This window comes from Gadus macrocephalus, chromosome 16 (genome assembly GCF_031168955.1).
Source record: "Gadus macrocephalus chromosome 16, ASM3116895v1".
Taxonomy (NCBI): Eukaryota; Metazoa; Chordata; class Actinopteri; order Gadiformes; family Gadidae; genus Gadus; species Gadus macrocephalus.
In genome coordinates this window covers 3,389,426-3,406,301 of record NC_082397.1, presented here as the reverse complement: position 1 = coordinate 3,406,301, position 16,876 = coordinate 3,389,426, and the positions used below count along the sequence as shown (strand labels likewise).

At 50.0% G+C, this 16,876-nt stretch overlaps 1 protein-coding gene across 1 annotated transcript in view; it reads right to left on the bottom strand.

Moving 5' to 3' along the window:
- The window catches only part of nbeab (neurobeachin b), a 135,104-nt gene that overhangs the window by 51,867 nt on the left and 66,361 nt on the right, over positions 1–16,876 (bottom strand). The window contains 14 exon segments of the mRNA XM_060075779.1: positions 722–876; positions 6,481–6,544; positions 6,547–6,613; positions 6,616–6,833; positions 8,676–8,844; positions 9,126–9,236; positions 9,396–9,499; positions 10,162–10,407; positions 11,450–11,607; positions 12,348–12,532; positions 13,924–14,802; positions 15,090–15,282; positions 16,110–16,260; positions 16,576–16,657. Of these exon segments, the coding sequence (XP_059931762.1) occupies positions 722–876; positions 6,481–6,544; positions 6,547–6,613; positions 6,616–6,833; positions 8,676–8,844; positions 9,126–9,236; positions 9,396–9,499; positions 10,162–10,407; positions 11,450–11,607; positions 12,348–12,532; positions 13,924–14,802; positions 15,090–15,282; positions 16,110–16,260; positions 16,576–16,657 (2,782 nt within the window).

The following is a 16,876-nucleotide window of genomic DNA, read 5'->3' as shown; positions in this document are numbered from 1 at the left end:
TAAATCATTCTTATTCTTACAAATGAAATATTCTTTCTTATTACTCTCTTGTACTTTCAGCTGTGCTTGCCAAATTTCGTGTCTTGGATCAATAAAATGTATCTCATCTTAGAAGGAGTTCTAGTTACAAGTAACACAAAGGAATGGAAACACTGCCATCTAGTGGACGCTATTGGTAGTCTGGTAGCTGAGTTCTCGTCCTACTTTTATATATAACTATTTGGGTTAGAAAAACGGAACTAGCATTGAAATTGTGCGTAAGATACAAATACTAAAATACAATGCATCAGACACATTGTGTAATGGGCCTGCCTATGGATATGTCTCTATATTTTCATATTTTTACAAATAAACTGGGGAGCTATCATTCGCCGCAGTTCAAAGGAAGGATTTTTCCGTCTGGGGTCATTAAGAAGTACAGCGATTCGGTCACATTCGGCAGAACACCAGCTGCATGCGAGAGGTAAGAGGTACTAAACGATGGCCTTAATCGGCCAACAGCCATCTTGAGATGAGTGGGGGAACTGAATGACCCAAGATGGCTACTCTCTGAATAGGGCCCATATTACCGGTACTGATTGTGTACGTGTACGTGTGTGTGTGTGTGTGTGTGGGGGGCCGGTATAGGTTGCATCAAGTTAATGATATGGACGGACTCTGGGATGGCGTGAGCGAGGGGTCGTGACCTCTGGCGAGGACAGCGTAACCGGTGGTGTTGATCATGCTTTTGGCGTGGCAGCGGCCGAGGTGGGGGCGGGGGCGCTGAGAATGTTTGGCGAACCGTTGCCAGGGAGACCAGGGTTGGCGCTGGAGACACCCAACGTGGTGATGACGACGCCGGTGGCGGGGGGCTGCTTCACCGGGACCACCACACTCCTGCAGACACACACACACACACACAAAAACACACGTGTATGAACACGTACAAATATACACAAACACATAGACACAGGCAAACACACACACACACACACACACACACACACACACACACACACACACACACACACACACACACACACCACACACACACACCTGCATGCACAATGTACATGCATCAGAGAAAATGCTTGAACATTAAAAAAACGCAAATAAATGTTAAAAACCTTCTTATATGTAAAGGCACACACAGACACAAACACATAAAACATTAACATAAAAAAAATCTTCACTATCACACGAGAGGCCCTCATAAATAATAAAGACTTCCTCTCAGGGTAAGGAAGATTTGCAAAGTATTCACCTCCAGACACACACACAATATTTTATATATTTGTATATATCTTGAAGTATATATTGTAAATTATAATTATAATAATGATAAATATCACAAATATGATAAATAAAAAATAATAAATCATTTGTTCGTTTTTTGTACATTTTGTCAATTTTAACAAAAAGGCATAACATTAAAAATCCAACCAAACCTTTCGCACAGGTTATACATCTTTCGGATGTGACATACATACGATTATTTTTTATTTCCTTTATTTATTGTTGGGTAAGCTGTTGATATATGCTGATATATTTATAGTACATATTGAACCTAGTAAAAAAAAACGTCAAAAGTCTGCTGCTAAACGCAGACGGTGGTTTCCCTGGTATCTCTGCTGCCCCACATTAGGAAAGTCAAGTCACATGATTTCAGGAGACTTTAACTTGTGACCTTGGACAAACAAGACCACACAAACATACACACATGGAGCTCTTTCGCCGCAACACTGTATTTTCACTGCTGATGTTGAGGATGATCGATGACGCAGCGAGGCATGCTGGGTAAGGCAGAGGCAAAGCGCTTCTTTATGGGGTCGCAACCCTTGGGCTTCACAACAAGATGTGCGACGGGACGTCAAGTTTATTCCTCACACCAGGGAGGTCTGAAAGGGTCTTCTGTCTGGGCCGCGACGAAGGGTTCTGACATGTTCCCCTCTTCCCCTCCTCCCGGGTCTGAAACACTTTTGACAGGGAGGACAAACTACTCTACAACCCACGTAGGGGCAGGGGGCAGCAGCACTGCCCTGTATACAGGCTAACCAGGCGCACTACAGACGACAGGATGTTAAAGTCATCTTTAGAACGGTCTGTCATCACAGCTCCAGTCTTAACAGGCTTCACAGACCCCGAGAGTAAGTTGTGCTTTGGGCCGTTTCTTTCCTAAGGTGCAACGCTTCTTCTAGACCGGTGATTAAACGTCTGTCAATGCTAATGTTGGCTATGTAGCAATAACTTAAAAAAGATAGCTAATTGTATAATGTTACTGAAAGTGTTGTAATATTGGCTAAGTAATCATCCGTTTTTTTTATACGCGTTTCAGACCAGTTCGATTACAATAGGGTTGGACACCACAACTTTCTGGTAGCGTGTTGCCCTCTGTTTGTTTGGGGTTAGGAGTTCAGAGTGCACAAGGGAAGGAGGAAGGCCAGGAAATAAATGGAGGCGGAAATCCATTGGACATTTTTACACGTGTACAAATATACACACATATACGCAAACACATAGACACAGGCAAGCACACACACACACACACACACACACACACACACACACACACACACACACACACACACACACACACACACACACACACACACACACACACACACACACAATTTGAGGAGAGCAGAAGAGAGTCGTGAGGTAGAGCGAGGAGGAGCAAAGAGGAGAATGAATAGAGAGAGCAGGCCCAGGAGAGGAGAGAGGAGGAGGACAATAGATTTGAGAGAGAGAGAGAGAGAGAGAGAGAGAGAGAGAGAGAGAGAGAGAGAGAGAGAGAGAGAGAGAGAGAGAGAGAGAGAGAGAGAGAGAGAGAGAGAGAGAGAGAGAGAGGAGGAGAGGGGAAAGTTGAGGAGGAGAGAGGAGGACATGTACAGGGAGAGTAGGAGCCCAAAGGAGAGAGGGAGACGAGGAGAGAGGGGAGTGGAGGAGAGAGACCCGACCAGGAGGACCGAGCAGCCAGAGGAGACGCAGACGGAGACCAGAGCAGGCCTGTGTTACGTCCTCGTCTCCCACGCCGTGGCGCCCACAACTACGAGAACCTCCCACAACGGAACTCGCCGTTTCAACATCTCTGACAAACATCGCTCGAGACACTCTGATGCGTCGGCCAAAGTACTCCTTATCTCTCTTTCATGTTTTTAACGTTAACCATGAGCCCGAGTTTGGCCGGCTAGTGGGCTCTGGAGTACTTGGATGATTGCAGAGGCCGATGGGCAACCATCTTGGATCTGTTTTTGAGCTTTGACTTGAACTCTTTACTACACACGTAGGAGGACTGAAGTGTAGAGCCAACCGAATTGAATATGATCAGAGACAGAAAAACTGAGGAAGATAAAGAGAGAGAAAATAGAGACAGATGGAGGCAAGAAAAAAACGTAAGAGAGAAAAAACAGAGAGCGCTTGCTTGAATATTGACCAACTGATTGGCAGAACATTTTTTTCAGCAGATTTCTTGTGCCAATCTGTTCTTTGTGATGTAATCACAAAGACAGCCAGGCTTCAAATACTTCAAAATACAGAGACAGAATAGACTACTCCGTCTCTGTGTCCAAAGCCTCACACGTCGGCATCGCTGAGCTAAGAAACCCCCAAACCTGCTCTTTAATGACATGCTCGGAATTCACCGCCATGTGCTTCGGATAAAAGTGTCTGTTTAATATCTAATAAATCAAATAAACGTTAATTATAAATAGAGGATTCCAAGCATAACTGCAACACTTAACAAGAGAAAATTGCAACAAGACAATAAAGAAGATACATTTATGATGACTACAAATATCAGTAATATTCATAATAGTAATAGAAACCCCAGTACAGCATACCCAAAGGGTCTTGGTTAAACATCTACTCCGCCTCGTGAATAATAACCTCCTCACGCACTTTATGACTCATGTAGAGATTATACAGCGCATACATTATTAATGATATTTTCTTAATTGAGCAGGGATTAATGTGCACATGAATATTAATGACTGATTTCATTGAGCAGGGATTAATGTGCACATGAATATTAATGACTGATTTCTGCGAAAAAAGTGCTTCAACATGGAGTTCCCTTTCCTCCATTCATTATGTGGAGGAACGGGGGGGGCTGTGAAGAGGGATACGAAGGGGAATTAAAGTGGTATGCTTGTGTTTTCTGCTCACTCATTTAATTAGAACCAATTAGGGTAGCGTCTCATCACACGGTGAAGTGTAGAGGATCTGGAGCCAGGGAGGAGGGAGGGGAATAAGAAGAGGAGGATGGTGATGAAGGTGGGGGGGGGGGGGGGGTGAGGAGGAGCAGTGGTTATAGGAATATTAAGAGGACAAACCGTAGAAACTATCCACCCATGTTGGAAGTCTACGATGGAAGCCAAATTATTATTGTGCTCAATACTTCCATGTTTACTTCCCCCGTGGGTCTCTGCGTCCCCTTCTTAGCACACAAAGGCCGTTGCCCGTGGGTTACAGCCTCCATTCAAAAGGGATGGCGATAGATGGTCCACATCATCCCATTTTGTTATATAGCACAGTACAAGTACTATGCTATTGCGGCAACCGAATGTCCCCTTTGCAGATGAATAAAGTATTTACACACTTGGTCCGCATCATGAAGATCCCTAGATGTCACTGCATTAATGACCTTGAGATTTGTTTAGCGGACTACGATCAGAAGTTACTGAGGCCGAACCATAAACACCGCGTCATAGAGGCATACCTGCTACGGCTGCTGGTCGACACAGCTGTATCATTTTGCCTCCTATATAGTCCTCTCCCCCGGGATGTATCCCCCTTTTGGCTGCTGTTTTGAAGTTGTCATCCCCAATCCAGGGCGGCCATGACGGACAGATGAAGAGGCGAGGGCTTGGCAGCTCATTTCGCTGGCAGGTGGCCAACAATTAGACAGAGCAGATAGAGAGCGGGGGGGGGGGGGGGGTGGAGGTGGTGGAGGTGATGGAGACTGAGTTGTAGATGCGCGCCGGGGTGAGTTTGTGTGAAAGCATTTCAAAAATAATTCAGAGTGTGTCGGCTAGTGGTTTCGGGGCCCGTCAGCTCCCATTAAGGCGGTGAGAGGTGAGGTTGACAGGGGAGGGGGGGCCGATGGGGGCCACTGCTGTTTAATCTGTCATCCCACCCTAACCTCCACCCCCCCCCCCCCCCCCCCCCCCCCCCCCCCCTCCTACTGCTCCTCCGTTCACCGGGGTCAACTCGTACTAGGGGATGGGCCTCTGTCTGTTGACGATTATTTTGTACTATTCAGTTATTAATCACATGGTTTGACGCAAGGCAGCCGACATTAAGTGTTCTTGGGAGCAAGCAGGGGTTATTGAGGCTGTTCCATTACGCAATGTGAACAGTTCAGAGGTGAGGAGAGTAGAAGATGGCAGAAGAGAGGAGAGGAGATAAGAGGAGTGAATAGGGGAAGGAGGAGGAAAGCAGAGTGGAAGAATAGGAGAGAGGAAGGAAGGAGAACAGGGCAGAGGCGCCTCTCTCTCTCTCTCTCTCTCTCTCTCTCTCTCTCTCTCTCTCTCTCTCTCTCTCTCTCTCTCTCTCTCTCTCTCTCTCTCTCTCTCTCTCTCTCTCTCTCTCTCTCTCTCTCTCTCTCTCATCAAGGGAACAGATGGAGTTTTCTCCGTTCCAACCTAATTATTTTAGAGTTAGATTTGTTTGGTGTGTATGTAATGGACTCCTGGAGATAAGAAGCAGAGCAGCTTCTGTAAACTCCTAAATCCAGACAGATTACTGCGGTGTAATCTAAATCTCCCATGTAAACACACCACAGTCTCTGGCTAAGACTTCTACAAACACACCGCACAGAGCGAGAGATCCATGCATCGCTGCTTAAAAAGCCATCAGTGTTGGTGTGTCTTAGCGCTGATAGATATGAGGGGGGGGTGAAATGAAGCTAGCACGAAATCAATTCTAGCCCTCGCCACGCTTCCTGTCTGTGAAGGAAGTTGTTTGTCAAGACTATGTCCCACGTTATGCGCTAACATATACATTATGCTAACAAACATTCAATAATTTATGACTTACTCTACACACATCAAAGACAATGTCTTTAAAGACGACTAAACAAAATTGTTCTGTTGGGTTCTAGGGCAGTGCGTTACAGAGAGTATTGTCTACTAGTGTAGCTATGGAGTTGAGTATGTTCAGCTGTGGTGTGTGGTTTGGTTTTGATTTGGGGAAGTTATGGCGTTGTACCGACGATGAATACCGTTGACGTCATTCTTGTTTTGTGTTTTTGGTGTTGTTGGTTGTGGTTCGCTGTAGCTGCAGTTTGGTGGTGTTGTGTTGTGGTTGTTGTGTTGAAGGGTGTTTAGGTCCGGGTAGTGTGATTTGGTTACGGTGTAGCTCTGATGTTAGCCTCATTCTGGTCTTGTGTTGCAGTTTGATCGTGGCGTTGACTCTTGCTGTACCTTCCCCATCCTCCCTCCCCTCCCCCCCCCTCATCACCCCCCCCTGGACCAGCTCGGGACGTCCGGTAGCACCACCCACCTGTCAAAGGAGTGGAAGAGCCGGGGCAGAGCGGCGTGGGTCAGGGTGTTGGGGTCGGGGTAGCAGAGGGTCTCTGCCCCTCCCTCCCCGGGGGGGACACCAGACTCTTCAGGATGTCCCGGACGTTGGCGCCTCCCGCGGGCCCTGGCTGATGCTGCTGACTGACGGGGGGCGGGGCAGGCCGTCCTGGGACCTCCCCCTCCTGCCCCCCTCCAGGGAGGAGGAGAGGGAGGAGACGCCGTGCAGCTCCGGGACGCCTCCGTTCTGCACGCCTCGCACCTGGGGGGGGGACTCCTCGTCGATAGGGAGGAACCCAGACCTGCTGCTACTGCTGCTGAACACTAGGGGGCAGTCTGGGAGAACACACAGACACATACGCACGCACACACGCACACACACACGCAGACACACGCGCGCACACACACGTCACCAAAAATTGTGAATCAACGATTGTTGGTGTATATGACACAAGGTCCCTGGGCTCACCTTCCTACTCCTCTCACCCGTCTCCTTGCCCTACCTTCCTCCTCCTACTCTCACCTACCTCTCACCTTCGCCTGCTCCTCTCTGCCTTTCTCCTTCTCTCTTATCTTCCTCTCCCCTCCCCCCCCTTCTCTTCTCCTCTCCTCCCTCCCTCCCTCCCCTCCCCTCACCTTCCTCCTCGTCATTATTCATCTTGTGCACGGTGTTCGGGGTCGGACTGATTTAGCACGGCGTCTGGCTCGACTTTCCATCAGACAATCGTCTGCCACATGCCGACCCAACAATTCCCCCATTTCTGCTGAAATTTATGAAGGCGGCAGTGTGCCTCTCTCCCCCCCTCCCTCCCCCAATCGTCTGGTGGATTGCTTGGCTAATGGCTTTGACACTTGATCTGAAATAGAAGGTCTGGCTCCAATGGGCCCAGAAAAAAAAATCAGTAGACACCGCAAGAAGACCAGCGTGATGCCAGCGCTGCCGCCGCCGTCCTCTTTCATCCTTTCTCTCTATCACTCTCTTTCTTCCTCTTTTCCTCTCTGTCCAGCTCTCTCGCCAACTCTCCATCCCTCTCCTTCATTCCCTCTCTCTCTCTAGCTCCCTCTCTCAAGCGATCTCTCCTCCCTCTTTCAATCACTCTCCTCTCCCTCTTTCCGTCTCTCTCTTAGCCTTCTCTCTTTCTCCGGGTCTCTCCTCTCCCTCATGATCTCTCTCCTGCCTCATCTCACTCCCCCCCCTTGTGATCCCCGTTTTCATCTTCATATTCTTTTTCAGGATGTATTTTTCAGGATTTCCTCAAAATTCTTTCAGTCTCTCACTCTCTCTCTCTCTCTCAGCTCTTCTCTCCTCAAGTCTTTCCTTCCCCGTGATCGGCACTTATTTTTCTCTTTCCATTTCATATTGCCTTTATGGGCCGCGAGGCGAGAGGATGGCGGGTTGAAAGAGGGAACGAGAAAGACACGCCACTCAGAGCTGCGGCTCCGACACATCTTCCGGGGTTTGGCGCTCCTCTTGATGTTTTCCTTTTACTCGATCTCACTCCGTGTCTCTCTCCGAGCGGGCACTATCGGGGGGAAGTCATGCCCGCCATTCCCCGACCGAGGCGAGGGTGTCCCATGCGGAAACAGCCCCTCCACATTCTCTCATCGTAAAAGGAACAGCGGCCATTTGTGCAAAAACACATCGATTCCCCAGCTCATGTTTGATTCATCCCTCAGCACCCCTTCCTCTAGATTAGGGTGATGTGGCCGAGCGTGCGTCGTCCCCCCCCCCCCCCCCCCCCCCATCTCTGGTTGCGTTAAGTGACGAGGCAATGAAGAGAGCAGGAATACTCTGTGAGTCTTCATCATCTTCTCTCCACTGAGTTGGAGATGCTGTGGCGAGCTCACACAGGCTGTATTCTGGTCACGGTTCTCTCTCCCTCTCCCTCACTCTCGATTTCAGTGGGGAGATAGGAGATCTGATGCAACCCATCTATAATTGAGCGTCTCTTCCCCTCTCTTAATCAAAGTCAATGTAAAAAGAAGGACAATTATTTGAAATTAAGACGGAAAGCAAAGTTACGAACTCTAGGAAAGACAGACAGAGCTAGACGACAGACAGAGATTGATGGTCAGTCACGCAGAAATACAGACTGTGCTTGATGACAGACAGGACGGAAGGGGCTAGATGACTGAAAGACCAACAGAGCCAGATGACAGACAGACAGACAGACTGACCTGTGATGCTGGGTGAGTTGAGCTCTGGACGCACGCTGGCTTCTGATTGGTTGGTGGGCCTGCCCGTCTCCCTCTGGGGCTCCAGGGTGTCGCGGTACTTGGACACCATGAGGACGGAGATGAAGTAGACGACGGCCAGCGCCAGGAACTGGCCCTGCTTACTGTCGTCCTACCAGGAGACCGCACTGTTAGCCCCGCCCCCTCTGGCCAAACACACCTTATTATACCTTATTCAAGCCTCAAATTCAGGTCCATGGATAAACACAAACACACATAAAAAATTAATGCAGAAAATCTGGACTTTTTTTTTGGGTTGTGGAGGTAAGCCATAATAAATAAAAGAGATGAACGCTGGTTGAAAACTGATTAAGAAAAATACAGCGCTCAGGCATACAAACAAAAATAAACCCAGTGTTAGTTTCACACAAACCAATAAAAATCCACACACACCACATCTCTGAACACCACGGCACGCAGTCGGTTGATATCCACATCCTGCAGGAGGCGCTCCGGGTCCTAGAGAGGAGAGAGGTCAGAGGTCACTGTCGGTAAACACGATTTCTAAAGCCCGAAGCACACAGCTGAGCCAGGAGCAACATCCCATTTCTGAGACCTGGTGAGAGGTCAGACACATTGGGGTGAGACAGGTGAGTCACATAATACTTGAGGAGGTGAGATAAGTACCGTGAGGAGGTGAGTCAGGTAGTAGATCTCCCCTACCTTGCACACCACTGCACCATTGGGCAGTGTCTCTTGGGCCTTGCCTCCTCTGTCTCTCTGTCTCTGTCTGCAGTCTAGACAGCTCCGCACTGCCACACAACACACTAGACACACACACATCAACATAAAGGCATGCGCACACACACACAAAAGAGGCTCTCATTTCAAAGTTGAAAGGGAACAACAAACAATATATAATGTTCACGGCACCATAACTAAGACTCTGTTAGTGATAGCTGGGGGGAAGAGGGGGGAGGAAGGAGAGAGAGGAAGAGAGAATCTGTTGAAAAAACCCCACAAAAATCACATACCCCAGGCAGAGAGTCAGAGAGAGAGACAGAGCAACAGAGAGAAAAAGAGAGAGCGCGAGTCAGACAGATGGACAGACATGGTGAGACCGAGAGAGAGAAGGAGAAGGTTTATTATGGTTCATCGTCACATGACTTCGAGCTGACTGGATGCGCTGTGTCAGGGTTGGTTTGATTTTAATGCCAGCACATTTTAAAACATCGAAACAACATCCGCAATCAGCCTCTCATTCCAATGTGACTGTAATCTATACCAAAAATGTGTCACGCCAAAGTTAGATCCTGGAACAAACATTACCAACATCTTCCCACCATCTCACCCACACTTGTTATGACTCTCACACACACACACACACACACACACACACACACACACACACACACACACACACACACACACACACACACACACACACACACACACACACACACACACACACACACACACACACACACACCCAGTCGGAGGCACTGTCTGACGAGGCCTCCAGGCGACATGTTCTTCTCTGCCTCAACCTCGGAGAAGTTGAGGGCGCTGGCGAACACCAGGACGTCCACCAGTGAGACCAGCCGTCCCAGGACAGAGAGCGCCGTCTCCGGGGACATGCCCTGGGACGCCTCCTGGTTCTCCAGCTCCACCTGGGAACCACAGACACAGCGTCCGTCACACACACACTCGTATCGGGGAAACGGGGGTCTGCGGTCTGTTGGGTCTATGCTGTCTCCCAGACCCATGGTCTTAATGGTCCAACTTTCCTGCAATTCTTCCGTGGAATCGGGAGTTGACGTTGCAGAAATATCACAGTGTGACGGTTGCCTTTTAACCTTCTACTATCACACACAAACTCACGTGCAAGAAACCTGAGGAAGTGTTCTTCAATAACATTAGCGTAGGGATGGTGAGTTTCATTTTCTGTCGCATCTTATCGAGGATGAATCAAAGGCGAAGAGAGTGAGAGAGAGATCTACAGATAGACGAGAAAAAGACTGACGGGGGAGAGGGAGAGAGAGAGGGCCTGGAGAGAGAAACTTAATGGGGAGATTGAGAGTGAGAGGAGGGAAATCAAATAAGGATAGACAGCACAATAGACAGCCAGACAGAGACATAGAGAGATGCTTGGTTTGGCAGCGAGCATGTGTTCCCATGCCAATGAAGCCAATGAATAGAATGGATAAAAAGACATGCACACACACCCACACACACCCACACACAGAGCTGACAAACATGCAAACATACAAGCTGGTCATGAGTAGTTAAATGCAAGGTGCCTTTCTCAGAGGCCACAAGGCAGACACGGGGGGAGCTCTGCTTCTGTTGCCGGTTTTTATCGTAGATCTAGTTTCCTGCCTCATTCCCTGATGCATGCGTTAAAGTAAACTGCTACAAGTGTGTTCATGTGAGGCTTTGAATCCAGCAACTCAATAACTGTTAGCTAAAAAAACACATGCTGTTTGATTTCTAACCATCAAACTCTAAGCAAGACGAAAATAATTAAAAACAAAGTTAAAATCAAGGCAAAATAAAGACGAATCATTTGCTCAACGACAAGCCAAAAAAACTAAAATGAAACACAGACCAATCTTCAAGACCATTAGAATCTCTAAAGACTGATTGAGGCAATATCCGATCCAATAAATAAAACCACTTTCAATAAACACACGCGCCCTTATTTCCCCACGGAACACAAAGTGGAGCAGTGATAGTTCTCCCACTTCGCCGCTAGATGGCATTGTCGCCCCAGGAACTCACCGAAGGCGAAGTGGCGGCAGAGAGCAGAGGAAGGATTCCTCCGCATGCGATGATTACGTTGTCGATCATCTGCGAGATGAGGTGGATGGTGTTGTGGACAAAGATGATGTTCTCGTTGTTGTTGACAAAGTCCATGACCGACTTGGTGGAGTGGCTGTCCGAAAAAATGTAACCACATATTTGTGTATTTGTTATATTGAAACATGACTAAAATCCCAATCAGCCTTATTGGAGAACAGAGTTTCAGTTGAAATAAATACAAAAGGACAAACAAATGGAAGCAAACTTAAAACAATCCGTCAACCCTAATGAGCTAAGAACAATGAATGTACCTTGAATGCTGACTCACTCACACATAGCACAGCAATTAACCCACACATATTTCCCCTCAGGGATCAACACACCTGCCTCCCCCAACACACCCCCCCCCCCCCCCCCCCCCCCCCACACACACACACACACACACACACACACACACAGAGAGGCGCAAACAAACATAATATACATAATAAATATGATAAATGATATTATGTACTTTATATTAATCCCAGATGGGAATTAAGTGCTCTAAAATCTCATTTACTCACATACAAATGCCAGTGCTTGTTTGCATACGCACCAACACATCTCGCCCACACACTTCATCCAACGCTTGCAGCCACAACCACAACCACAGACACAACCACATACACCTGCATCTAGGAACACACTCTCTCACATAACCGCGTCTATGACCACGCACACACACACACACGCACACAAACAAAAGCAGATGCACTGTCCTGCTTCTATGACCGCACATAATACACAGATCCCCCAAACACACACACACACACACACACACACACACACACACACACACACACACACACACACACACACACACACACACACCTCCTCCAGACAAGCATGTCGGCCTCGAGCGCCACCAGCAGGTCGGTGAGCAGGCGCTGGTGCACGGCGGACCACTTGAACTCTGGGATGCGGAACATGCTGGTCCGGGGCCCCGGGCTGAACCTCCGGCGCTGCTGCTGCTGCTGCTGCTCCTCACTGCCGTGCACGCCCCGCTCGTCATGCACCTGAGCACGGGCAGGAACAGGAAGTGACCCGTAACGATTGAGGACACAGAGTTCCTGTCTGGAGGTCTGACCCTAAGTCCAGTCTCTCGGCCTGGAGTCAAACACCCGCCACGACCAGACGACGTGTATCTGGAGGGGGTTTTGTCTCTCACGGACAGGACAGTGAAGAGACAAAAGCGGGTTGAAGGAGAGAGAATTAAATGTAGCGTAGGAAACCCGACCTGCGGTGGCTACAAGACCTGCTGGCTGCATGGACGGTGCACTATCACGTTGATCCACTGTGCTGAGGAGGTTGGGTGTGACACTGATCACCACAGATTGTGTTCAGAGTTCCGTGTCAACAACAGCCTTAATGAGGTTTGCTCGGTCCTTATTTACACAGTGTATTAAACACTGGTCACTGCGTGGTAACGTGTGCCAGAAACACAGAGCTGCTTTCAACCAACCAGGGCCCATTAATTGGACATGAGCAGTTAGCCAACAATCCCCCCCTCCCCACCCCCCCCCCCTTGCCATTTCTCATTGGTGCTCCATTTGTGAGCTAATGAGAGTAAGACCTGTGAAACACTGTGCTTACACACTAACACACCAGATTCGAAAGGACCAGGGTGAGATCCCTGAGGCTACTTGAGCGTTTAGGATTTAAGCGTTAGCTTAAAAATCCTGAAAATCCCTTGGTATATACAAACTAGTAAATAACACATGCCCGCTACGACAAGCCAGGGTAACGGAGTTCCTTGGATGTGTCTGGGCTTTGATCCCCAGTGCCTGCTGCAGTCTCCCCGTCTACCCTATAAGCATATCCTTGGTTAATCCTCGAGCCATATTCCCTTACCCCTACCTGCTCCTTGACGACTGCGATGATGCATCGGAATTCAGTGTACACACGCTTTCGGAACAATGTCCCCCATCAGGCTCGCACTGATGGAGAGGATCTCTCAGTGTTCCTGCAGCATACATGCTCCTGTCTCCAAGGACCCCCCCCCCCCCCCCCCCCGTGGCCATGGTGTCCCCGTTACCGGCAGAGTGGTGGAGGAGAACGAGCCCGCTGGGAGACCGCTATATAGAAACACTTACTATTGGGAAAACACATTAACTGTCTCGTCTCCTCTCTCCCCCATCCCTCCTTCCTCACATCCTCTCTCTCCCTTCTCTCTCTCACACTCCCGCACTCCTTTATGTCCAACGACCCTCTACCACTCTCCTTCCCCCTCTCCCCCTCTCCCCTCTCCCCCACTCCTCTCCCTCCTAATAAAACCTCTTCCTCACTTCTCCCCAGCGTGCCCCTGACCCCAGCAGTCTGGTCAGGTCCCCATCTCTCTAGATAACCACCACCTCTCTGTCCGCCCCCTAATGTTTCTCAATGAGGACCCCCGACCGAACCCACTGACCTGAGCGGAGGAGGAGGAGGAGCTGGTCCCGGTCCTCATCTCCTCGTCCTCGACCTCGCCGGACCTCTCGGCGTCCGAGGCGTCCCGGACGTATCCCGCAGACGCTGCCGTACCGTCCCCGGCAGCGCGATCCTTCATGCCGGACCATACTTTAGGCGGCTCCACCTCCTCCTCCTCCACCTCCTCCTCCTCCTCCTCCTCCTCCTCCTCCACCTGCTCCAGGATGTTGGGAAACCCGTGCGGCGGCAGACTTGGGCCGCCGTTTTGGACCCTCGGCGCGGCGTCGGGTAGATCGAGGCGCCCGGTCGGGATCTCCCCGACGCCGGTACTCCCCGCCGTCCGCCCCAACAGGAGGCCGGTGTCCGTGTCCGTGTCCGTGGCGTCGTCGTCGTCGTCGTCGTCCAGGGAGATCAGAGGAGCGGTGTGTTCCGCCGCGGCGAGGCCGCCCGCCTGCGTCGGCGCGGCGTTCAGCGCCACCGCCGCAGCGCAGTAGACGTCCGCCCCCATCAGGTCAACCTCCGGCGCCTCCACGTCCGCCACCGGCCCCCCCCCGCTCGGATCCACCGCGGCCACGCTCCTCCTCCTCCTCCTCCGCCTCTCGTCCAGGGCGCGGTGGGGTTCCCCCCCCTTCCCCGCCCTCTCGGGGGTCCGGGTGGAGCTGTCGCCGTTCTCTCTGATCTCCGCCGTGCCGTTGACGCCGGAGGAGGAAGAGGAGGAGGAGGAGGAGGAGGAGGAGGAGGCGGCGAGGGGCGGGGCTGAGAGGCCGGAGACGGTGCGGACGCCCGCCGCCTCCCTCCCCCTCCTCAGGTCCTCCTCCTCCAGGATGTGGTAGTCCTCGTACAGCTGGATCAGGTACTCCCGGTGCGCCTCGTAGGTCACCTGGGGGAGGCACGGGGACGGGGACGGGGGGGAAGTTTAGAGAGCGACGCGCAGACAGACAGAGGTAGAAGAGACGGGTAGAGGGAGATACATGGACAGGCTTCAAAGTGGCCAAACAGACGAGGAGAGGGACAGGCAGACAGAGAAGCAGCCATTCAGATAAAAGAGAAAGACAGGCAGAGGCGGGCAGACTGAAGGACCTGCGACGGGGCAACAGGATGGACCGAAGAGAAAGACACCAGGCCTTGTAGTGTGTGGTGGACAGAGAGACGAGAAGAGCGACGGACCTTTGAGTGAGCGATGGACAGCGTGTCGACCCAGACTCGCCAGCCGCCCCACTCGTACTTGATGGCGTGGTAGAGCAGCACCCTGAAGATGTTGAACACCATCTCCGTCACCTTGGTCTCCTCTGGCGTCTTCGGGTGGAGGTAAGCCAGGGAGAACATCCAGTCCTGCCACACTGAACACTGGAGCAGACACCTGGAGACACACACACACACACACACACACACACACACACTTAGCACTGTAAGAAAGGTGGCGCTAGGTGAGTCACAGACAGACGGACACACTCACATCTATTCTATTCGTATCGATTGTACTTTCAACAGACTGACGAGTTTCATTCATTTGCAAGAGAAAGGTGTTAATTAAAAGGTACCGTGGTAGATTATATTGATCGCCATGTTTTGATGTGGCACTGTTCCACCAATGCGTCAAACCTTTATTCATCGGCAAGCGCACAAGGCCGCAGGAGATATTCACGTGTAAGAACATCGCATTGCTACCGATCTTCTTCACCAAAGAGGGAAAAATGAATGTCCCCGTGTGACACAGAAACATCTGCTGGGCTGTTAAACTGACAGTGATTTAGCATTGAATTTGTTCCGCTACACAAAACCTCTGATCAATTAATCAGAAACTCAACTGGTGAAGAATCAGGGTGAGTTGGCAGCTAATGAGTTACCAGATGGTTTATTACCATACGAGGTAGAATAAGACTCAGTCAGCGACAGGTCAGTTGGCTGTTTGCAGATGCTTGAATAAGTGGCTTTGTGTGATGATGACCTAGTGGTGGGAGTTAGTTCAGGGAGGGTTAGTTCATGGAGAGATAGTTCATGGACAGTTAGTTCAGGTAGAGTTAGTTCAGGGAGAGTTAGTTCAGGGAGAGTTAGCGGCAGGTGAGTTAGCCGGTGGGTGATTTTGCTGCATGGGAGTTTTACACAGCGTCAGTTAACAGTAGTTAGCTGCATGTTAGCGGTAGCTGGGTTAGCAGTTAGCAGAGGAGTTAGTCGTTGGCCAGTTACCGTCGGTTCTCGCGGCTGCTGCTGAACAGCTTGATCATGTCAGACAGGAAGAGGCGTCTCACATCCATGAGGTCAGTTCCGGGGGCGGAGCCTGTTTGCTCACTATGGGGGGCGACGCCTACCAGTTGAGTGGCCATCACCTTCAGAATCACTGTGAGAGGCGTATGGAATATTAAAGCTGTATCAGCATCAACATCAGCATGTCGTCCACTGATGAAACGTGATTAAAGCCATAACAATATCACCGTACTTTGTATTTTATTTAACATGAAAAACAACTTTAACCTTCATTAAAATCACTTTAACAGACAGAGATCAAATATTACCAGTATGTCAAACAGAGGTATTACCTATACTAAAAACTGTCAATATGCATACATATTATATGAAATATACATAGTTATCCAACAGAGATATGAAATTAACGTCAGCCAGCCGATAAGAGGCTCCAGGCGGACCATCTTACTGGGGTTGTGGATTTTGACGGTGGAGTCGGGCTCTACGTGAGGTGTGTGGACCACCTGAGTGCACAACTGCTCCGTCAGGATCTGGTGGAGGGTGGAGAGAACAACCGGGTATGAGTACAGCCTGACCTTAAAACCCACAGCAGCAGCAACGGACTGAGGCCGCCTCGTAGGGCTTGCGACTTTGCGTTGCAGAAGGGATTGTTCAAGAGCTCTAAACGCTCGGAAGAGATAATGCAAACAAGCACTGGGTTGCGTAAAAGATGACGCAACGTCATCATTTTCTGAAACGTACGAGCACAA